General features: G+C 38.9%; 1 protein-coding gene across 6 annotated transcripts in view; it reads right to left on the bottom strand.

Moving 5' to 3' along the window:
• Positions 1-2,141: 2,141 nt before the first annotated feature.
• LOC135088011 (leucine-rich repeat and calponin homology domain-containing protein) overlaps positions 2,142-25,440 on the bottom strand; it is a 55,467-nt gene continuing 32,168 nt past the window's right edge. The window contains exons 5-13 of one of the 6 annotated variants that reach the window (XM_063982892.1): positions 24,658-24,919; positions 22,849-22,990; positions 21,634-21,708; positions 20,483-21,161; positions 18,767-18,904; positions 17,021-17,098; positions 8,782-9,029; positions 6,013-8,062; positions 2,142-5,774 (exon numbers count right to left, since the gene is read on the bottom strand). In XM_063982892.1, the coding sequence (XP_063838962.1) occupies positions 8,874-9,029; positions 17,021-17,098; positions 18,767-18,904; positions 20,483-21,161; positions 21,634-21,708; positions 22,849-22,990; positions 24,658-24,919 (1,530 nt within the window). In that variant the 3' untranslated portion in view covers positions 2,142-5,774; positions 6,013-8,062; positions 8,782-8,873. Of the gene's footprint in view, positions 5,775-5,996; positions 8,086-8,781; positions 9,030-13,360; positions 16,155-17,020; positions 17,099-18,766; positions 18,905-20,482; positions 21,162-21,633; positions 21,709-22,848; positions 22,991-24,657; positions 24,920-25,440 lie in introns of those variants that run through there. The other 5 variants (XM_063982895.1, XM_063982894.1, XM_063982893.1 and 2 more) reach the window with 5 other exon arrangements.

Below are 25,440 nucleotides of genomic sequence, written 5' to 3'. Positions count from 1 at the left end.
AGACATTTATTCGCACTATCTTTATCAGTTTAATGCCCAACAAAGATGTCCTTTTATTGCAACCTTTCACTTGCAAATTGTATTCAAATATCGATGTGGGATGTCTGGATTATGAAGATAGTCGTAGTTTTGTTTGGAATTGTGTGGACAGTCTTTGTTGTCTATCGCAAATAATTTGGAATTCAAAAGCTATCAGATGATTTTCAAGAACCTGGATGAGGGCAGCGCGGACCAGCCTTTGTCCAGCAGTGGATGTCATTTGGCTGAAACGAACGAACGAGGTATCCGATTGCAAAACATCTGAATCGGCAACTTGTGAAACCAAAAGTTGCAATTTATCTGATAGATCTAGGTAAATGCTTTTCCGCAGTTTTCCGCTCTACATAAGTCATTTCTGTACTCTGTTCGCGGGAATTTTATATAAATTAAACTAAAAGGGTAAAGAACAAGACGTATAAATAGGTGTCGATCAAAGTCAACCCTCATTTTAACATAACTTATTTCAAAGCTTTAATTTCCATTAAGTTCCACCTTTGCTTTACCCATCAACCCTCAAAACGAGGGTGCTAAAGTTACCAATTTTCCGCTCGATTTACCGCCAAAACGTATATCCTCCATAACCAAAAACGCCGCTGTCATGCGAAGCATAGACAATTAAAAAAGAAAGCAACCAATGAGCCCCGATACCCAAACCTCCTTTGTTAGCCTCTAATTAATTACTTGTAAACAAGGGCGATGATTTTACGAAAAGTAAATAATAAAAGTAGAAAGCTAGTAGGCGTAAAATTAACAATGGCCCTACCATTTTTTCGACTGACAACGGTTAATAGTGAATGAATTCGGCTTTATTCGGGAGCTCTTTCAACAATGCCGGTGTTTCCTTCTTTTTGTGAGTCAATGAAATTACAACGAATTGATTTCTTGATCGGATATTAATTTCATGCGAACACATCATTTTAATAGGATTTTGTTACATCAACCTACTACTTGTTAGTAAATAAAAAACTTGAATTCCTTGTAAACAGGATTGTTTGTATTTTTTTTTCAGTTATAATAATTAATTAAAACTTATATCAGTCAGCATCAACGTCGTTATAGAAAGTTTTTAAAACAACATTTATAGTAGGTACTTACATAATTGATTAGTTTTAACTGTATCAGGCCTATTTGACCATGCTATTCTAAATTAAGTCAAAATTATGGTTATAACTACCATGTGCTAAACCCATTATTCTTCATTGCAACTAACTGTTAATCCCTTCCTCAAACAGTTTTTGAGAAATCGAGTAGGTAGGTATTGCTAAGTATTTGTAAAAATTTTGGCTCACGCCAACGTGTAAAGACTATTAGACTATTGGCTTATTATTATTACTAAGAAATTATTTCCATACATTGTCGCACCAAATGTCTGACCATCATAGCAGCTACGGAACTTTTTTCAGTAGCCACCATACACCATACGGCCGGCGCCAGCGCACCCAAACGGCGTCAAAGGCGTTCCCGAAACTTGCTAGTCAGCGCTTGCCGATTAGACTCCTCTAGTACTCGGCACGCCCCACCGGAATATTGGACGTAATTACCCCGCTATAATACCCGTCAGTTACTTGCAACTTTTTCCTAAATAGATTTTGGACACCGCCTTTTTGTAACTAGATATTAGCCGCTTGGTTTAAAAGGGCGATTGATATTCAAATATTTGCGTGAGGTGAAATGATTGCCTATTATGGAGTTGAAATGAACTCGGAAGATATTAAAATATGACTTAAGGCACGGTCAGGCGCGGTGCCATGTACAATATGTATCGTCAACAATAGGTACATCGAGTAGTTAGGCAGTACAAAATTCACGCCCGTATTCACAAACATTACTATTGAGGTCTCACAGTGCGCGTGGACGCACAGGGTGACACACGAACCAATCACATAGCTCTAATCAACGCTGTGCGTTCGATTTGCTGCTTCACATAAGCAAGTATCGTTTGTGAATACGGTCGTCAGTATAAAAAAAACTACAAAAATACCAAACGGAGCATAAGTCGCGTTTATCGTGAAGAAAATCGTCGTCGTGTCGTGTCGATATGACTCTGATATTGTGATCAATTGTGATCGATAAAATTATAATAAAGCAAATGAAACAAAATGTATTTTGAAAATGTATATGTTTTATTTTATCTACATATAAACACGTGTGTAGGATACGGTTTTGCCAAATAATACTTACTTCTAAGAGACCAGTGCAATACACAGTGTTTTAAAAAGAAAATCCCTCAACCATAGTCTTTGGCACATTATCTTTGAATAGGACAAAGACTCGATTCCGACATTCAGTTCTTTTATACTTAAACTTATATTATACACATTCCTTCATAGCTTCTATACATAGACGATGTTTTAGTCTCAGAAAAATAACATATTTTCTTATATTGACAGGACCATTGCAAGTTCAATTTTGAATAAACTGATGTTAAAATACCGACAATGTGTAGAAGCCAATTTATAGGTTGATAGATACATTAAATACGATATAGATAACGACTACAAAATGCATACAAATATAATAATTTTATATCCTACATTTATACCTTGTGGTAACACAAAACAAAGAAAATTACATCTTATTTGTTCAAAATTAATTACATTGAATATTACAAAAAATATGTGGGATACATTTGTTTATTAAGAATACCTATTTTACATTGCAATATATTGACACATAATTTTAAATATCTATAAAGTAATGCCATTTTTTGTTCGCATCAAGTTTCATTCAATAACAAATCATAATGTATTAGCAAATAAAAATCATAAAGCTTTCCTTTAATTAATTACAATATTTTATCTTAATCATAAAAACACAAAACTTTGACTTACCTTTTATTTTACACAAGTATTGTGACCCTAACTTAGAATTGACTACATTAATGTGACAAGAAAAAAATATCCTAAAATACATTATATGAGTATTATAGTATTACATAATGTCCGCAAATCGGTGGTAAAGGACAGGATATGTTTACATTTACGTACAGTATTATAATCATCAATATTTACAAAGTTTGAGATAGAAAAATCATTATACTTTCATTGATATTACAAATTGAAAAGAAGAAAATCATTTTATCAAATAACTTATTAAGTATTCTATGCCGTCGAGTAAGTGAAAAAGTTCACTATTATTATTAACATGTGAAAAATAAACACAACCAAAAAATTTTATCATCTTTTAAAAAATCTTTTTACTGAAACAAATACGAGTATGTAGGTACCTATTTGACCGTACATTTTAAACGGATTTTTAACCTATATTTATTTGATCAATAGAATAGAAAATAATCTAAAAGTGACTAATCAAGGTTCACTATTATTTATACTACATTTTGAACCATTGCGAATTTTCTACAGGATTGCACAGCCAAAATTATGGTACAATAATCACATTCAGTTAAATCCATTGGTTCTTCTACTAATGACTTTGCAGACTTGGCGTAATAATAATTGATACTTTATAAAAAATCACACTACTGACATATCTTAAAAGCAGAAAAAATCTACACAAGATACGACAAGTACTTTTTTTAAATAATTTGTCACTTATTTACCTTATTGGTTATAGACAAAATTTAAAGTAGAATAACAATATTTTTCATACCTTAGTAAGGCATATACAAATCATCAAGAAAATTAATGCTATGCCAAAATTACATTGGGTGAAGATTAACTTTTAAAAAGAAAATGTTCTTTTCATCAAAAGTTTCAACACTCACTCAAATAGATCATGGGCATTTAACAAGTAAAAAAGTTTTTAAGCCATTTAACTCATTTTAATGACACAAAGAATGAATTATCATGAAGATACTCTTATAGTAAATGTATAAAAACTTATGACGTAGAAGAGGCATTCTGCCTCAATTCATAGACGTCAGTTCAAATTCGTTACTATAATGACAAAAGCTATCTTACTAAGACACTTCATTGACTACTTTGGACATTACGTACAGTCGGATTCAGTGTGATTTGGTATTTCATTAACTTAGATTATGTCAAAAATATCACTTCAAGAAAAGTTTGCTTACTGATACGACAAAAAAAACCTTTTATAAATCTGTCTATCTTTGTTGAATCCGACTGTACATCGGATGAGGCACTTCACTATTCAACAAATTGCGCTAAACGTGCCTACATACATAACATGTGTAAATGACAGGTCGAAAATTCCCTAGTAAATTCGTGATTGTTGTGCAGAAGATCAGAAGCACCTTAAGTGGTTGTGACTACGAGCTTAATGGTGACAAACACCATCCTTACACCATAATTTGACTCTATTCATGTCTTGTGACGACATTATGTGTCAACAAACTGGAGAAATATCTGCGTCTCATCCAAAAATGTAAGGAACATGGTCCACTCAATTTCCAATGTTTAATATGGCTTTTTTTTACTGTCTTTTAGGTTAAACAATGTAACCAATGTCTGCAATGGACATAAGAGCGTGCACCGTGCTCATGCGCTAATTAATAGCGATATTATTCTACAAAAATTCAAAGTCTAAGTCAAAGTCAAGTAAGCACACACGTCAAGTATCAAACACGTTAGAATACACTATAATGGTCAAGGTAGTATAGCTTACAATATAGGCTATTGCTTTAATATCTTACATTTAAATTCATTCCGTTATTTAGTCTAGAACCATTAAAATTATGTTCTTAGGATTGTCTACATAGATATAGGAATTCAAACGAGGAAATTACATGGGGAAGACGTACACAGAAGCATCTCCTTGAAAAGGTTAAAAAATATAATCACATTTGTTGCCTGTAGGCTTTGGTATTGCCATAATAAACAACATTCCCCATGTAATATTATTAGAATTGGCAAATACTTATTTTATTAGATTCCTAGATGGGTAAAAGTCGTAAAAAGTTTATGTAATTGATTCATTCTCAGACCAATCAGAGTACAACACTATTTAGTGATGTTTTATCACCTCAAGTGAGATCAAGCAGTGGAAAGTTATATAACTTTACAAATGGTTTTTTTTTTGTAATTTGCTTGACTTGATCTAATTCGAAGTGACGTCACTCTCTCTACAAGCAGTTCTAATGTAGGGTCGAATTTCCTAGTAATAAATGACATTTAACTTTGATACCGCACATTTGGGACTAAAATTACTTAGCCGCCAACTGGTATCAATTTCTCAAAATCGTTCGCTTACTTGGCCACAGATCGGTGGGCGTGCACCTTCACTCGAAATATAGAAACTAGCACTCACAGAGCACACTATGTGGCAGTTTGGATATAGTTTATTTTCGTTTCCATTGTCTCCTCGATTTCGGAGTGTAAAATTATGAACGAGGGTGCTAGTACGACTGTAATAATAATTTTAGACTGTGTCTAAGCGCTTTTTAAAGGTATCTCGCAGAAAATAAATTACTTTTATGTCTATTAGGTTTCAAAAAAATATTTACAGCCACGCGAATCCTTGCTACATTTTTCGGGCACTAGGTGACTAAACCTAAACCCATTAGGGTAAACTATCCGGTAATGCGATAATACCTCGCTTTACGGACGATCACACTTCAAATCGTCTCAAATACCTTTTTACGTATACTATATAGAGAGATGAAGTGGATTACAGCGCCAGTGCAAGGTTTGGCCACTAGTTGGCGCCAGTGGTAGTATCGACAGTGCCCGATCATATCGTTAACCAAATTGTTCGATACACTTATTCACTTATCCATAACTTTTGGTACACCTAGAACAAATCGTCTCAAATACCTCTTCACTTGTACACTAGAGCGACAGAGTGGAAAGCGCAAGCTTCGCGGTAGATGTCAGACGGCATTGGGTAGAGAAACTTTGCTATCTTATGGTAAGCTACCGGGTGGTAGTATCGACCAAGTGCTCGACTAATATTATCAATATTACAAGTTTCGCTTCACTTTCGGATACACTTATTTAACTTTTGGTACACCTACAAGAACGAATCGTCTCAAATACCTCATCGTCCGAATACCTCTTCACTATCACTTCACGGACACTAGAGCGACAGAGTGGATTGCGGCGCGAGCGCAAGCATCGGACACTAGATGACGTCATAGGGAGAAACCTTGCTATATTAGTAGTAATAGCTTCACATTCAGACACTTATTTAACTTTTGGTACACCTAGAACGAATCGTCTCATACACATGGTCACTTTACGTACGTCGTCTCAAATACCTTGTCATGTACACTAGAGCGACAGAGTGGATTGCGGCGCGAGCGCAAGGTTAGAGCGCTAGATGACGTTTGAGGAAAGACACTTTGCCACATTAAGGTATCTGGTAACGCGACAGTATTTCCTTCACACACTTATTTAACTTTTGGTACACCTAGAACAAATCGTCTCAAATACCTCATCGTCCGAATACCTCTTCGCTATCACTTCACGTTCACTAGAGCGACAGAGTGGATTGCGGCGCGAGCGCAAGCATCGGGCGCTAGGTGACGACATCGGATATAAAAACCTTGCTACACTAAGGTAAACTACCCAGTAACGCGACAAGACAGTATCCCGCTTCACTTTCGGATACACTTATTTAACTTTTGGTACACCTAGAACAAATCGTCTCAAATACCTCTTCACTTGTACACTAGAGCGACAGAGTGGATTGCGGCGCGAGCGCAAGCATCGGACACTAGATGACGTCATAGGGAGAAACCTTGCTATATTAGTATTAATAGCTTCACATTCGGATACACTTATTTAACTTTTGGTACACCTAGAACAAATCGTCTCATACACATGTTCACTTCAAGTACGTCGTCTCAAATACCTTGTCACGTACACTAGAGCGACAGAGTGGATTGCGGCGCGAGCGCAAGGTTAGAGCGCTAGATGACGTTTGAGGAAAGACACTTTGCCACATTAAGGTATCTGGTAACGCGACAGTATTTCCTTCATACACTTATTTAACTTTTGGTACACCTAGAACAAATCGTCTCAAATACCTCGTCACTATCACTTCACGTACACTAGAGCGACAGAGTGGATTGAGGCGCAAGCGCAAGCATCGGGCGCTAGGTGGCGGCGGCGGAAGGCGCGGACGCGGCGGGCGGCGCGGGGTGCGGGGAGCCTCGCAAGCTGTTGTGTCGCCGAAGGAGCTCGGTTACTGTGATGGCCACTTGACGGTGGTAGGGGGTAGAACAACTCTTTCAACGGAGCGGAACCTCAGATTAGTTGACAGTATCGTGCCCTATCATAATTAGTAACAGCATTACAAGTCTAGCTTCACTTTCCGATACACTTATTTAACTTTTGGTACACCTAGAACAAATCGTCTCAAATACCTCATCGTCCGAATACCTCTTCACTATCACTTCACGTACACTAGAGCGACAGAGTGGATTGCGGCGCGAGCGCAAGCATCGGACGCTAGGTGGCGGCGGCGGAAGGCGCGGACGCGGCGGGCGGCGCGGGGTGCGGGGAGCCTCGTAGACTGTTGTGACGTCGAAGGAGCTCCGTCACTGTGATGGCCACTTGACTGTGGTGAGGGTAGAAGAACTCTTACAACCGAGCGAAACCTCAGATTAGTTGACAGTATCGTGCCCTATCATAATAATTAGTAACAGCATTACAAGTCTAGCTTCACTTTCCGATACACTTATTTAACTTTTGGTACACCTAGAACAAATCGTCTCAAATACCTCTTCACGTACACTAGAGCGACAGAGTTGATTGCAGCACAATCGTAAGAATCGGGCGATAGATGATGGTGGTGGAGAGAAGACTCTTTTAACTGTGCTAAACAGGTGGCAGTATCAGAATGCCCGGCTAACATTATCAATATTACAAGTCTCGTTTCACTTCCGGATACACTTATTTAACTTTTGGTACACCTATAACGAATCGTCTCAAATACCTCTTCACTATCACTTCACGTACACTAGAGCGACAGAGTGGATTGCGGCGCGAGCGCAAGCATCGGGCGCTAGATGACGTTTGAGGAAAGACATTTTGCCACATTAAGGTATCCGGTAACGCGACAGTATTTCCTTCACACACTTATTTAACTTTTGGTACACCTAGAACAAATCGTCTCAAATACCTCATTGTCCGAATACCTCTTCACTATCACTTCACGTACACTAGAGCGACAGAGTGGATTGCGGCGCGAGCGCAAGCATCGGGCACTAGCTGACGTCATAGGGAGAAACCTTGCTATATTAGTAGTAATAGCTTCACTCTCAGATACACTTATTTAACTTTTGGTACACCTAGAACAAATCGTCTCATACACATGTTCACTTTACGTACGTCGTCTCAAATACCTTGTCCTGTACACTAGAGCGACAGAGTGGATTGCGGCGCGAGCGCAAGCATTGGGCGCTAGGTGGCGGCAGCGGAAGGCGCGGACGCGGCGGGCGGCGCGGGGTGCGGGGAGCCTCGCAAGCTGTTGTGTCGCCGAAGGAGCTCGGTCACTGTGATGGCCACTTGACTGTGGTGAGGGTAGAACAACTCTTTCAACCGAGCGAAACCTCAGATTAGGAGACAGTATCGTGCCCTATCATAATTAGTAATAGCATTACAAGTCTAGCTTCACTTTCCGATACACTTATTTAACTTTTGGTACACCTAGAACAAATTGCTTCAAATACCTCGTCATGTACGATAGAGCGACAGAGTGGATTGCGGTGCCAGCGCAAAGTTCAGACACAAGATGGCGGTCACAGGGAGAAACCTTGCTATATTACTAGTAGTAATAGCTTCACATTCGGATACACTTATTTAACTTTTGGTACACCTAGAACAAATCGTCTCAATTACCTCTTCACTATCACTTCACGTACACTAGAGCGACAGAGTGGATTGCGGCGCGAGCGCAAGCATCGGGCGCTAGGTGGCGGCGGCGGAAGGCGCGGACGCGGCGGGCGGTGCGGGGTGCGGGGAGCCTCGTAGGCTGTTGTGTCGCCGAAGTAGCTCGGTTACTGTAATGGCCACTTGAACTGTGCCTTTGCCCTCGAGAACGTCGGCCGCGCAGCACATTAGTTTCTGGTGGGAAAAATATATAAGTAAGCGATTTGTTAAATATGTCATTGATATAGAAACATTTCAAGATATCGCATGATTTATCACATCATTTCTCTCGGCGGCTTTTACCCGTGGTCCCCCCAACATGTCCCCCTGGTGGGTCCACGGGTATTTTTTTTTACCCGTTGTCCCACTAGGCCAGTAGAATTAAACACAAAAATTGATTAAATCGGAAATAATTCCTACAAAAGATTTTTTTACTTTAATGGCTTCATTGGTTGCCCATTAAGACTCTCCTAAGTTTTCGACTTCGACGGAGTTGTGCTTAAGTGGTGGGGGCCCCCGAAAGGGGCGTTTTTTCGGTTTTCCGGTTATACCGCGTAAAGGACTTACCCTATCGAAAAGTGGTCTTCATGACGGTTGAAGGGCACTTAATCCTGCATTGAATAAGACCAAATTCAAATGTTTTGGATAAACCGTTCCCGCGCTAAAGTTCGGAAAAGTAGAAAATATACGTATAATTAATGACCCTCTCCACGTCCAATGGCTTGTTACCCACAGGCTTCCAAGTCTTGAAAAGGGCCACCTCAACCAGTGTAACCCTATCAAGGCTTACGAGCTTGATGCGCCTATCCTTGTGCGTCCCAGCCGTTCCTTAACTGCGGTTGGTGCACCTCTTCCTTGCACTCTCCTGAACGACCCTGTGTTACCTACTGTGGCTGTCCCTCTTCCTTGCAGCCTCCTGCACGACTACGTTGCCTAGCCGTATGCCTGGTCCAAGGTTCGAGGCCACAAAATCAACAATAGTTTAAATACTATTTTCCGTGCTTGCAACATTTTTCTTTACTGCTTCGGCTCTATTAGTCGTAGAGTGATTGTATATATCCTATAGCCTTCCTCAATTTATGAGCTATTCAACACAAAAATTATTATTTCAATCAAACTAGTAATTCTTGAGATTAGCGCGTTCAAACAAACAATCAAAAAACTCTTCAGCGTTTTAATATGAACTTGTTGTTGTTGATTTTTGGCGTCAAACCTTAGACCAGGCATACGGCTAGGCAACGTAGTCGTGCAGGAGGATACAAGGAAGAGGGGCAGCCACAGTAGGTAACACAGAGTCGTTCAGGTGAGTGCCAGGAAGAGGTGCAGCAACCGCAGTTAAGGAACGGCTGGGACGAACAAGGATCGGCGAATCCAGCTCGTATGCCTTGATAGGGTTACACTGGTTGAGGCGCTCCTTTTCAAGACTTGGAAGCCTGCGGGTAACGAGCCATTGGACGTGGAGAGGGTCATTAATTATACACATATTTTCTACTTTGCCGGACATTTGCACGAGAACAGTTTGTTCAAAACATATGAATTTGGTCTTATTTAATGCAGAATTAAATGCCCTTCAACCATCAGAAAGACCACTTTTCGATAGGGTAAGTCCTTTACGCGGTATAACTGGAAAACCGAAAAAGCGCCCCTTTCGGGGGCCCCCACCACTTAAGCACAACTCCGTCGAAGTCGAAAACTTAGGAGAGTCTTAATGGGCAACCAAAGAAGGCATTAAAGCAATAAAATCTTTTGTAGGAATTATTTCCGATTTAAAAGCTAATTCTACTGGACTACACCGTTCTGAACAGTGTTTGCCAGTGGGTCTACGGGTATTTTATTTTAACCATGGTCCCACCGCACTAAGTGGCAAACATTGCATGTCACCTAGGTATCCCACTGGCAAACACTGTTCAGAACGGTGGGACAACGGGTAAAAAAAATTACCCGTGGACCCACCAGGGGGACATGTTGGGGGGACCACGGGTAAAAGCCGTCTCTCGGACCGAATATTAAGATATTCCGTTTCACAATATTCGAAAAAAAAAAAAAAAAAAAAAAAAAAACTAAACGAGATCAAGTTAACGGTGAAACTCGCTGGATTGCGACTCTCCCTCGCACCTCCCCTCGTTCACCCCGTTCGTACGTCGATGTGACGTCACGTCTGCCAAGTGCGCAGTTAACTCGATCGGGTTGTACTAGACTCAAAGGACTTCATTCATGAATAAACGTCGATTTAACTGTACTTGAATAGCTTGTGGAATTAGTTAAAAGAAGGGGAAAAAGAAAAAACAATAGTAAAATGGATCTTGACCGTCACAAACTTCAAACTTTTCTGTATGTTGATGATTGACATTAAATAGGACTATAGTCTATCCAATATAGCTTGATTAGAATGACGGCTGTCAAACGAATGTGACTAGTGCTGGGTATGTTTCGTACGGTTCACATAGATGTATCGATAAGTTTTCGAAAAAATGATATAAAAAAATGCACCCAATTTTTCTTCATATCTTTATTCATAAAAATGACAATTATGATTTAAATTTAAAGACAGTAAAATTTAAAATTCATGTCAAGGGTGTACAACCTAAGTCGTAGTCATTATCATCAGTGTTCTTCAGTGGTTTTTTCCTCTCGCTAGAGGGCGGTGGGCATCTCTTCTAGAGCAACGGTGCTATGAATACCCAAAAAATTACCGGTGATTGATTTCCGATGTTTGATTATTTAAGAATGAAATGTTTTTTGGTTTTTAATAGTGAACATTTAGAAAAACGGATAACTTGACTTAAATATGTTAAAAAATTAGTTAGAAAAAATTTTTGTTAAATATGTTAAAAAATTAGTTTTAATTTAATATAACATTTGTCGATATGTCCCAACACTAACATTTTTGTAACTCGAGATAACCTTGTAGAGACGTCGTTAATACTCTAGCTTGATTTTTATAATTTCGAATTACTACTTATTGGTGTAATTTAACGCTGCATTTACACGAAATTAACATTTTTATTGGAAGCACTGTCGTCGAAAATATTGTTTGTAGGTCAGACGTGAATTATTTCTTGTCCGCCAATATTTAGCTCTCATTGATCGCTACTACAAAGTTATGTCGTTACTTTTGATGGCACCTGTCATTCTAATCAAGCTATATTGGATAGACTATAGAATGTCAAATGGTTATGGTTCAATAATACACCGTAAGTACCAATGAAAATGTTTATTTTAAGTAGAGAAAAACATTGTAAGTACATACAAAAAGTACATCATAAAACATTTTGGAAAAACAGTTACATAATATAAAAAAAGTTTACTTATAAAATACTATATTCGTAATGGATATTAAGAAAACGCACGTTAGATGCAATAAGTTTAAAGAATACATAACATGACATAAAACCGAAACTAATTTCCCTTTCTGTGATTAAACAATACTATAATACAAAATTAATTATTTTGGCCGATAGGAGTGTACCTTTTATAAACAAAATATATTTCAGCTGCTGATATGTTAGTTAAATAATTTCGTAAAATAAAATTCCATATTTAAGTAAATGTGTCAGTAATTTGTAAGGCTCTGTTTCAGAAACGCAACAAAGAAAAATAAACGAATTTATGTAACCATATTTTTTGTATTTATCATCGAAAAAGGTACACCATTATCAGCGCCTATGAACTACACAAATAAGTACCCAAGCACCACAAGCTAATAAATATATTATTATGCTATATGTACCGTTTTAAATTATATATTAAATATTCTATCTTATGTTATCAGCATTGTACTCGCAACTTTAAAGCTCAAAATAACGTTATAAACAAAAGATATCAAATCAAATTAAGAAATTACGAAATATAGATTAGATGACACATAGTAAGTACATATAAATATGGCATATTTTATACATTTCATAAAGCGTTTTAAGGTAGTTTTGAACAAATATCAATCATATCTTTCTGCAAAAAATGAGTTTATGTATGTATAGCATATAATGAATGCCAGTCAGAAATGAATTTAGTTATATTCGAAATTGTTTACATATTACATACTTAAATAATAAGGCATACACTGTAACAGAGTATCAGTAAAATGGAAGAATGTAAGGAATTTAAGATAAAACAGATTTGAATCGCCTATTGCGCATCATTTTACAAGTACACAATTTACAGTCTATGTATAATAATATATTAAACATCTTTGGAATGATAATAAAATCGTACAAAAATAACTCATCGTTGCATTCAAATGTCAAAGCATTTATGCAAGGAGAGTTATTAATATTTATGTCAGGTTTTTATAATCGACGAATTGTAAGGTCATTTTTTCTCTATTAGAAAAACTTCGTCTGACATATTTTTCAGAAAACAGAATAAAAGTAAAGTTAAATTTGTCGTTCATACAAACCTGACTGTAGTAATAAATGCAAGATACCATCAACAAACACTTTTTAAATGATTCTCCATAGAATTCGTTGGCATCACAAGTTATTGGCATGGTTAGGAATACTTTTTTATGTTATGTTAGTTACCTATGTCTTTTAAAATCCAATTATTATGCGAAAAAAGCCTCAAAAATTCAAAATACTGTCTAAATATATTACTAATATAAATTGGACCAAGTCTACTTTAAACATAAAAGCCCATAAGTGAAATTAACGATGCAGGGTTGAATGAGTAAAGAGGTTATGTCGGAAAAAAATAACTATTGTTTATGGTTAAAGTAGTCTTTGGTCGACCACATCGAAATCAAACGAAATGTTTGCATTAATAATACAATAACGATATGAAGTTTCGATTAAGGCATACAATTCTTATTTGATAAGAAACGTTAAAATACGTTAAACAGCTAAGCTACGAATATTTATTTATTTATCTGCTTACGACTATCTCAATACCATCCGTTTCGTACTCTTGGTATAATTCATAATACTTATTGCACCAATATTTTCTGTCATTGTACCTTAATTTTGGATTAATATTGAATTATCTTTGTTTCTATAACATCGTCCTCAGTTCATAATAGTAATATTAATTATACTACAAAAACTACATAATGTATAATCTTTATAGTATAAAGATGCAAAATTTCAATTTCATCGGTAAATTGGTGCAAAAAATACTACATTTTGTTAGTGTGGTATTAGTATACACTACAACTAGATAGCTTCGAAATAGCAATGACACACCAAAAAAATTAATTTTATGAAAGAAAAAACGTATAAAAAAAGACTTCTCTCAAAAAGTTCAGAACAACAAACGCACTGAGATCGTGGGAATAGTGTAAAATAAATCAAACAAAACACACCAAAACACAGGACATAAAAAAAAATACTAATTGGCAAATTTCTAAAATACCTAATCTATAAACTTAATTAAAAAATTTAAATGCCTCAATGGGAATGAATTTATCAATTTAATTGGAATAATGTATTTGAATCTAATTCAACCAATCGTACTAACCAATCGTTTTAACCAATTCATGTCTACGTCAAATCACACAAGCCAATTCTCCCTTTACAAGTCTTATTTTTCCAGTACAAATGCATCAAGAGTTCCTGATTATATTTCTATCATCGACACAAGTTATTCGCTTACATTTTATTAATATAATATGCTAACCTTACTTGGGTACACATAGTAAGCGCGTATTCCATTTTAGCAATTGTATCAACGAATTAAGGAATTCTGCCATTGTTCAAAGCCGTATGGCAAAAAGTTGAACACCAAAAATACATGGTTAGCTGAATAAAAAAAAAATAATGAAAAAAGTCTGCATCACTCAATTAATTGTGTAAAAAAATCTTTGCATGTCTGCAGTACATTGTTACTGGTAGCCAGCCAGTACCCCTAAAGAAGTGAGAATGTCAAAGTTCCACAATAGGTTTTGAACCGTACATCAAAGACATAAAGGTCAAATTCATTATGGTTTTTTTTTAAATTGACCGGTTGGCCACTGATATTTCACTGGACAGGGATAATAAATAGCAACACTAGGCGGAGTCTTCAGAAAACTGGTAACACCAATTCGCTCGTTAGCAATTGGCATTGTTATTGCACTGCATATTGGTTTTTATGTACATCACACTTCGAAATATAATTGCGTAAATGCATTATCACCATGAAAAAATCCTATAAACCATCAAGCGTAAATACAAGTCTTCCAGATCAATACCGACGAGTTACATCAAGCCTCATACAGTCTAGAATGCACTAGATAATACGAAAAAGCAGCCTCAAAATCTAATTTCAGACTACGTTCACAGTTTGACTGTGAATATGTAAGGCAATAGCGTGGTCCAAGCAATTCAGTAAGTTAATATTTAAATATATTAACTTATCTAAATTGTTTTCGCACTAAGTATACTTATGTTACTGGGAATAGTTGCCATATTTAGTGTAGATTATAAATTAAGTTGATAGAGGGACAGAACTCACACTGTTTTTTCTTCAAATTGTTTCCAAATCGTACATAAATTAAATGCCAAATATTCGTAATGTATCAGAAAACACAGTGTAACTTTTATCTCACATCGATAAGTATAAATTAAAAATAAGTATAAACTAGTTCACGCGTCCCATCCTTCCATCCCAGACTTACAAAGGGTACATAATAAGTAAAATCGTAGATATAAGGAATGTGCCGAGGCACAGGCAAGTGAAAAGCAGTCTGTTCTCATTATCCTTAGCCGTTTCAGTCTCTGTTTTAAGATCCCTGTTCAGATTGTCCTGTATGTCGAGATTCATCTTTCCCCTGTCGTAGCGTTGCATATTCTCCTCTTGCGATAATTCTACTGGAAAATCCACTTCATCCGTGTCGTAAATTTCAAAATTATCGCTTCGGAGGACGTGATCCTTGTAAAACGGTTGCACAAATTGAACTCTGTTGTTCTGGTAATACGGGCCACGGCTCCGCAGTCCATCGCCGTAAACCGGAGAATAGTGGATGTTTTGTGGTGATTCTGTGTTGTTGTTTTCGTAGTTCAATTGAAACTCCTCAGACTCATCAATGGTGTAGTTGCCGTCAGAATAGTTGAAGTTGCTCAAGATTCTTTCTTCGGAGTACCTTCGGAGCTGCCGTTTGTAGTAGTTGACTTCGACGCAATCGACCGAGTTGTTATCGTAGTGTGTGTAATCGGGGTCTTGTACGTATTGGTCAGAGGGTCGAGCGTACGGGTCGCCGATATCGCTTTGGTCGCGGAAAGGGGGCGGGGCGTGACTAGGGGGCGTGGCGTGTGCGAGGAGCGCGACCGCTGTGCGAGCGAGAGGCGCGAGCGCGGCGGGCGCGGAGTCCACGCCCACAATGTCCTCGGGCGAGCACACGTCCTCCTGCAACACACGCCACCCGTCTCTTTTAATAAGGGGTCATCCATAAAGTACGTCACACGTAAAGAGGGGGGGAGGGGGTCGACAAAGTGTGACATGGTGTGACAAGGGGTGGGAGGGGTCCAAAGTTTCGTGACGTCACATTTCAAAATCTAATATATCTAGAGGTACTAATCGCGTAATTTGAAATATAAATTGAACTAAAAAATACCCCCACCACTTAAGCACAACTCCGTCGAAGTCGAAAACCTAAGAGAGTCTATGTGCAACCAATGAAGCCATTAAATCAATAAAATCTTTTGTAGGTATTATTTCAGATTTAAAATCTAATTCTACTGGCCTATAATGCCGCCAAACGCAGCGTACCTCGCGCGTGATTTTATTGTTTCTATTTGTTGCTATTTTTTTGTTAATTTAATAATTTTTCGATGTGAAATTGCAAAACATGTGACGTCACACTAGGGAGGGGGGGGACCCCATTTCAGAAATGTGACCACCTGTGACAAGGACGGGGGAGGGGTCAAAAAATCATAAAATTCGTGTGACGTACTTTATGGATGGCCCCTAAACAGTCTTTTGTTCCGCTCGCAAAAGGATATCGATACCCTGTAACACTCGAAACGGACACGGCGATACGAATAATATATTAAACGGGGAAAGGTCAGTGGGGCACAGTAAATCAAGCACTTTTTATCACCGCACAAATTACGCCGTTATCGGAAATAATGAAAGCATCATATTTATCAGTGAAACTGACAAGATAAAACGATCATGCAAAATAGCCGAACCGTTCCGTGTGATGTTCAATTACGGACTCTTTACGAACGGAAGGTTAAATGAAATGTTAAAGAATATGAAATAATGGTTACCTCTTCAACTCCAATTTTTCGACACGCTTCCAAGAAGTTGTCCACGTTTCTTCGACACCTTGCCATTGTGAGTTTGGGCTGAAACAACAAAACAAATATGAATTACAGTATAGGGAAAAAGTAGAATATGTTTTAGGCAGGGACGCAAGATACGCGTAGGCAGTTACTTGCGATAGTACTCGTACCAGACCTGCAGAGCACAAGGGGATGCCTAGCCTGGGACAATACTGTATCTGCAGGGTACAAGGCAATATCGCACCTATACAGGATTAACTTTTTAAAAAAATAAAACCGACTTCAAATGCGTGAACACAAAAAAAAACTAAAAATTAAAAATATTGCGTATAAAAAAGTTCATCCCCAATTTTCCACCCTTGGGGGTGAAATATTTTCTTCAAATTCGCATGAAACCACCCTTTTGATAATACCTATTCAACAAAAAAATAATCGTTCAAATTGATTTATAATCAGCGGAGATATTGCGTATAAAAAAGTTCATCCCCAATTTTCCACCCTTGGGGGTTGTTTTTTCTATTATTAAATTTAAATGGGACCACCCTTGAGGTATTACCTATACGCCGAAAAAAAATTTGTTCAAATCGGTTCATAATTGGCGGAGTTATCGCGTAACAAACATAGAAAAAAAAAAAAAAAACATACGGGTCGAATTGAGAACCTCCTCCTTTTTTGAAGTCGGTTGAAAAGGGGATACGTTACCTGCGACAATACCGTACCCACAGGGTACATTTATAGAGGTACCGTGGCTAGAGCTGATCTGGGAGTGACATCTTCAATCGTCTCTACTGTCTGAAGCTTCAAGGGGTACCGTGCCTGCAGAGTACAAGGGGGTGTCTATCTATCGATCTACGTCAGCCTTTGGGGTACGTCTTCAAACATATGCCTCCTCTTCAACCTTCAACCGACTTCTGTCCCTGGTCACTTGCATCCCATTTATTCCATCTTGTTGCCTGTCATCTATCTTTTACGCAGTTTTCCTCTACCGCGGGTGTTATTGCGGGGTCTCAACTCCAAGCTCTTTCTGGCGAGGGAGTGTAATACCTACGATAGCAGTATACAAGTGGTAATTACCTGCGCGGGCGAGGGCACATGCACGGAGGCGACGGCGCGCGGTCGAACGTGGTTGGCGAGATGACACAGCACCACACCGTCGCATAGAAATGGAACCAGCTGTTCCGGGAGCGACATCTGCAAGTGTCTTTACTGTCTGAGACTACAAGGGACGTACCTGTGACAGTACCAGGCCCGCAGAGTACAAGGGGGTATCGTACCCGTGACAGCACGAGACCCTCTGAGAACAACGGGTTACTGTACCTGTGACAATACCGTACCCGCAGGGTGCATCTATAGAGACACCATACCTGCGCGAGCGAGGACATCTTCATCTCTACTACCTGAGACTACAAGGGACGTACCTTCGACAGTACCCTGCCTGCAGAGTACAAGGGGGTAACGTACGAAACCGTACCTATAGAGCACAAGGGGATATCTATCTATCGGTCGTCAGCCTTTGGGGTACGTCTTCAAACATAGGCCTCCTCTTCAACCTTCAACCGAATTCTGTCCCTAGTCACTTGCATCCCGTTTATTCCAGCTTGTTGCCGGATGTCAACTGTCCATCTTTTAGGTGGTCTTCCTTTGCCACGGGTGTAATTGCGGTCTTTACTCCAAGCTCTTCCTGGCAAGGGGGTGTAATACCTACGATAGCAGTATACAAGTGGTAATTACCTGCGCAGGCGAGGGTACATGAACGGAGGCGACGGCGCGAGGTCGAACGTGGTTGGCGAGATGACACAGTACCACGCCGTCGCAGAGAACCGGCGCCAACTGTTCTGGGAGTGACATCTTCAATCGAGTTTCTATTATCTGAAATGTACAATTAAAAAAATACTTTAAATAACTTTAAGAAGTGTGGTTCCGGAAGAGTTGAATCGGATCACCCCCACTCTTTCCGTAAATGTTACAAGAGGGGACACACATGCGACTATCATTGCTAACCCATCTGTCTAAAATGGGGAGTGTAAGCCAAATCATTCATTTGAATAGGGTGAAATGAGTGGGTTGTGCTCCTGCAGTGGAGTCTAAATGACCTAATGGAAAATAATGATCGTCTGTAAAATGTAGCCGTCTACACAGAAGTTCAGTAGTGAGAATAGTCAAATAATGATCGTCTGTAAAATGTAGCCGTCTACACAGAAGTTCAGTAGTGAGAATAGTCAAATAATGATCGTCTGTAAAATGTAGCCGTCTACACAGAAGTTCAGTAGTGAGAATAGTCAAATAATGATCGTCTGTAAAATGTAGCCGTCTACACAGAAGTTCAGTAGTGAGAATAGTCAAATAATGATCGTCTGTAAAATGTAGCCGTCTACACAGAAGTTCAGTAGTGAGAATAGTCAAATAATGATCGTCTGTAAAATGTAGCCGTCTACACAGAAGTTCAGTAGTGAGAATAGTCAAATAATGATCGTCTGTAAAATGTAGCCGTCTACACAGAAGTTCAGTAGTGAGAATAGTCAAATAATGATCGTCTGTAAAATGTAGCCGTCTACACAGAAGTTCAGTAGTGAGAATAGTCAAATAATGATCGTCTGTAAAATGTAGCCGTCTACACAGAAGTTCAGTAGTGAGAATAGTCAAATAATGATCGTCTGTAAAATGTAGCCGTCTACACAGAAGTTCAGTAGTGAGAATAGTCAAATAATGATCGTCTGTAAAATGTAGCCGTCTACACAGAAGTTCAGTAGTGAGAATAGTCAAATAATGATCGTCTGTAAAATGTAGCCGTCTACACAGAAGTTCAGTAGTGAGAATAGTCAAATAATGATCGTCTGTAAAATGTAGCCGTCTACACAGAAGTTCAGTAGTGAGAATAGTCAAATAATGATCGTCTGTAAAATGTAGCCGTCTACACAGAAGTTCAGTAGTGAGAATAGTCAAATAATGATCGTCTGTAAAATGTAGCCGTCTACACAGAAGTTCAGTAGTGAGAATAGTCAAATAATGATCGTCTGTAAAATGTAGCCGTCTACACAGAAGTTCAGTAGTGAGAATAGTCCCGAACCTTAACTCCAATACGTTCTCTTTGGGTCGTAGTTGTTTCAAACTTAAGGATCTATCTATCTTTCTAAGGGCTGATTTACCATCGTCGGATAACTTTTAACTGAGGACCTAGTGTGTTTCTATTAAACATGACATTAAATGTATGACGGATTGTACAGCGCCCTTAGCGGGAAACTTTCAAAAACTAAAATTTTCATACAATTTGTTAGGCGCGTTTAAAAAACTCACACTCAGCCCACTGAAGAATAAACTTGTCATTTTGACATATTTCCCATACTGAAACTGTCAATGTGCCAAACATATTCTGAGATTAATATTTACTATTGTTTGGTGGAATCCACACTAAGATAACAATAAAAGATACGATAATGACCAACTCACCGTCCTCAACTGCTGCAGTAATTCTTCCTCTTCCTTTTGCTTATCGAACTCCCTCTTCATGGTGAAGCTGAGTTTATCCGCCGCCGCCTCTTTATTCCACGCCATCTTGCCCGCCGGCTTCGGAGCACCTTTCAAGTACGACACGCTTGTGGTCAACAGTCGAGCGCTGTCCCCATTCACTCGCGGTATACTAGACTTCCCTATGCTATTGTACCCTAGTGTACTAGTCGGAGATTTTGTAGGAGACGTGGGTTTAATGTACACTTCGGTTTGACCGTTCACTCGGTTGTAGTCTACGTTCCCATTGACGCTCGAATACATTTTGTTGACATTCCGAGATGGCACAACTTTCTGCACTGGTCGTTTGTTTTCCTCTTTCTCATTATTCCCGTTCTGACTCTGGAATCGTCTGGGGGTGGAATGGAGGAGGGGGGAGTTTGGCACTTGGGAAGAGTTAGGGGATGAGGTAGAAATGCTAGCGTTGGAAGATATGGATCGGGTGTAGAAACTAGGGGATACGTTACTGTAGCCGTTGACTGGTGAGTGGGGTGAGGACTTCGCGTGGACTGGACTCTGGTTTAGGGATTGGGGGGAGGAGTCCAGTTCTGGCGAAGGCTGGTCCGTTCTGGGTCGGTAGACGTCTTGCTGGCGCTGCTGTCTTAGGGCTTCTTTGTATTGTCTGGAAACATTTTTAATGATTGATTAGTGATATTGTGTAAGTGGGGGGTGCAGCTTTAATAACACTTAGATATTATTAGTCACTGTCATCTCCAGTTTAGATTATTGTATCAATATTTACAATGACAATAATGCTTAGTAAGCACATGTAGATAAATCATTCAACAAAAACCATTTCTGTAGTGAAATGCAGATAAGGAAGGGGCGAGTCACGTGACCATGCCGCTTCTCATCTCCCATTCAATATCCCAGAAACAGTATTTGAATGGTGGGACGAAAGTTAGTATATCAGTGCATTAGAATAAAGCAATCTCATTAGTAGCAGGACATTGTTATTTACATATATTATGATAAAATGGCAGTTATGAGCACCCAATGTTAATCTACCCAAGTGTTATTAAAGTTTTAGCGGTATACAAGCAAAGTTAGTGCGGGCATGTGTGCGAATGTTGTGCATATGAATGACCATGTACCTGTATGTTTGTTGATGGGCTACTTTACTCTTATCGTCGCCATTGGAAAGGTTCCCATCGGGCGAAATACGTAGGCTGAAAGGGACAACACCGGGGTTAATAAAAAACAGGTGAAAAAAAAAGATAAAAAGACAAAAAATGAGACAGAGGAGCGATAGATGGCGGTGACGTATCTAGAGTTAGTTTTTACCTCTGGATCGGCGAATGCAAAAGAAAAAATAAAATAAATTAACGTAAATAACATAGCCAATAGAGTATCTAATAAATACAATCTACATCTATGTTGTACAGTCAATAGAATACTAATTGATGATAATGACGTGTAATCCTTTAGCTGGTGTTTTAATTAAGTCCCGTTAGGTTGAATCTGAAATAAAGCGCCAAGCTATCTCCCATTTTATGTATACCAAAATTATTTTATTCTTCTATGAAAGAAAAATAAATAAATAGCCAAACATGATCCCCATACATATACCAAGTGTATTTTTGATATTAAAAAGGTTTGACGCTTATGTACTATCAGCGAATAATGTCAACCATAATGAAGTTAACAGTGAATTAGTCTGCTTAATATCGCCAGTCATTTTCTATTACAAACTATCATTATTTTGTGATTAGTGTCCATCAAAAGTACGTTTATTTCATCTTATCAGACAACTGCTAGACGTAAGCCTCTTCCAAGGAGCACGATATTTCCAAATTCTAATATAAACCAATGAGGGTTTTCGCATATGAAAGATCCGCTAGATGGCGAGACGTGGATGTGGGGTCTGACTGCTGCGTGATTGGTGGATTTTGACATATCTGTCAATGTCATGTCAAAAATAACCAATCATACAGCATTTTGACCTCGCATCTACGTATTGCCATCTGGCGGATTTTTCATACGCGAAAACCCTCATTCTGATAGCTAGAATACATCTTTAACATATACAAAATGACAAAATAAACTTGTCCATACTACCTATCGGCTGTTACGATTTGCCCATGCAAACCGATTCCCCTTCACTTCCACCATGGAAGTTTTTGGGAAGATTTCGAAATTATTTGAAACGATTTGAAAACGAATATTACACTGCCTATAGGCCCAGCGTATACACTAGGAATAGCGTAAATGTCGGACTTCCATGTCTAACAATTTGTTAACACGTTGACCTCAAAAAGATCTTAATACCTTCACAAAGAGCTCCATTATACAATATAATCTCAACTCACCCCGATAGCAGAGGAGTGAGCGGCGCTAGCGGCGTCTCACTCGACAGAGACTGAGCCCGCGACAGCGCTGCTCCTGGAGACAGGGTTGACGGTGTCGATGGCGTCGACCGGCCGGAGCCCCCGCCCCCCGCTTCGCCGCCTCCTGTGGTGATAAAATGATGATGATAAGATGATGATGATAAGATGATGATGATACACAAGCTGAGGGGACAAGGATGCGCTTGAAAATGGCACTACAACTCTTAGGCTGAGTTGCACCACCTTACTTTGACCATAATAAAAACGATAACCGGTGTTTTTGTATGGAGTTTGACAGACATTTGACGTTTTTCTCAGTTAAAGAAAGATGGTGCAACCCAGCCTTAGTGAGCTGCCACACTGGCGGATTGCAAGCGTTTTCAAAGCGGAGCGGTGACGCAGCGAACACGAGGCGAAAACTCTAGGCGGACGTTGCGCATCCGCGACGTGTTCGCGGCGTCGTCGATCCGCTTTGAAAACGGTTGTAATCCGCCAGTAGGGCAAGACAATGAGGGCTATCGTTTTTATACTTAACAGTTGACACCCCTGGCGATTGACAGGACCTTACTCTACAGTGGCGCCATCTTGATGAGTGCAAATGCGATAGTCCTCCTACCACTTTAGCGCTCACCAGTTGGTGCCACTGTCTTCGCTACTAGCAAGTGACAGGACCTTACTCTACAGTGGCGCTAACTGGTGAGCGCTAAAACGATAGCCCTCATTAGGGATAGTCATAACAGGCGTAAAGCGCGCCCAGAACGCAATAAAATTATCGCCACCTGAGTCTGTTGATGATGACTCTTAGTTAGCCCGTGGAACCCTAAGCGGTCGCTTGAGACTGCGGTAACAATTGATTTCTATTGTCTCTCGATTCGCTGGTAGTTGAAAGGCTACATGCGCTTGAAGATATAATTTTGACCCCAACTAGCGCTTAAAAGTGGCAAATACATAAATAAAAGAGTATGACTCAAGTATTAAATAAGACAGTGAAATTATCATTGTCTGTTGATAAATTCGAACAATCAAAACAAGATAAAAACCAATAATAATTTACTTTTAATGATTCTGCCTCTGAACTACATTATGTCCCCAAGGTAATATTCAAGAAATACCTATGACTTGCTTGCAGCAGTTACATTCCTTTTAAAGCGATGATTGTATCGATGCGCAAATTAATCATAATAATGAAGTCATTGTAAGCAATGCGCATTTTAATAATTTCCGTTCCGGATAAGCGAGCGCACAAAAGTGCGACTTATTCAAATCAAGAGTAACGAACTGTGACACGAAGTAAATTGTCATATCTACAAACGTACTCCTATTATAGTTTGTAAATTGTAACTTATGTTAAACCAATAAAGATTATTTTTAAATGACAGAACGCTTGCGCCAATTTTTTTGATTCTATGACTTCATCCTGTCGTGTTGTCTGGACTAAATGATGAGTTTAACAGCTAAATCTAAATTGGATTTATATTCTGAATTATATTGGGTAGGTTATCTAGGATTTGTCCACTTTATCTGCTAGCAGTACAACAACCGCCTTTATACGAAAACGCAAATATTCATAAATATTATTGAGTATACGCCAACCTGACTCGGGTGTTGAAATTGCAGCCATGACCAAAACTTTTCCATAAGAAGTACCTATTGAGATGTATCATCGTCCTGAAACCAAAAAGCCTTTGACCTGAAACCCTATACCTCTTCTGAGTTAGGTTGCTCCATCATAAGTAATAGACATACTGCAGTGAAAAGCCCACACTCAACCTAAATATGACCACAACTCACCATCATTTGACCACCTCTTGTCCACACCGTCCGTACTGTATCCACTATCCACCACATGCCTCGGCTTGTGCCTCAAGCAGTCAATGGTAGCGTTTCCCGATGTAATCTGATGGTTCGCCGACTGATTCGGCGAGTTGTTTATGTACGAACTGTGTTTGGCCGTTCTTCGGGTCTCTTCGATTCTTTTGTGTGCCGGTAAGTTATCTTTGTTTGCCATATTCTCTAGGTATTTGAAGATGTGCACGCGCCCGCGCATGCAAATCTGAAATAGGAGAAGAAATTGCGATTAGTTGTGGTCACCATAGTAAAAGGATACCTCGACTTAGAGCACGTGATGACGCGTTATCTGGACCAGCTCTTAGTTTGGGTTAGGTACTTTAGTAGGATTGTTGATGAGAGGAGTACCGCTAAGAATGTAACAAAATTGAGATTTATTAGGAAGATGATAAGAATCTTTATTATATTAGAACTAGGCTACACGATTTATTACACAGATAGGTTTATCAAAGAGATTCCTCGAAATAATTGGGCTAGTGACAGATATTATAAATGTATACACTATACAGTCTCCAACATTAAGAATACAATATTCTGTTGCAAAATCGCACCTATTAGAACGGCATAAGATGCCACAGTTTTATGTGCTGTATGTACATAATCAAATTAAAACAAATACACGTATGGGACGCATGCCAGAGCTCAGATGATATTAAGATTGGCATTTAGGTCTTGATTGTTGAGATCGGCACAGGGTCATTTGTCTTGATGCATACTGCATACAAA

Source organism: Ostrinia nubilalis, chromosome 3 (assembly GCF_963855985.1).
Source record: "Ostrinia nubilalis chromosome 3, ilOstNubi1.1, whole genome shotgun sequence".
NCBI lineage: Eukaryota > Metazoa > Arthropoda > Insecta > Lepidoptera > Crambidae > Ostrinia > Ostrinia nubilalis.
This window is presented reverse-complemented; position numbering and strand designations above follow the sequence as displayed.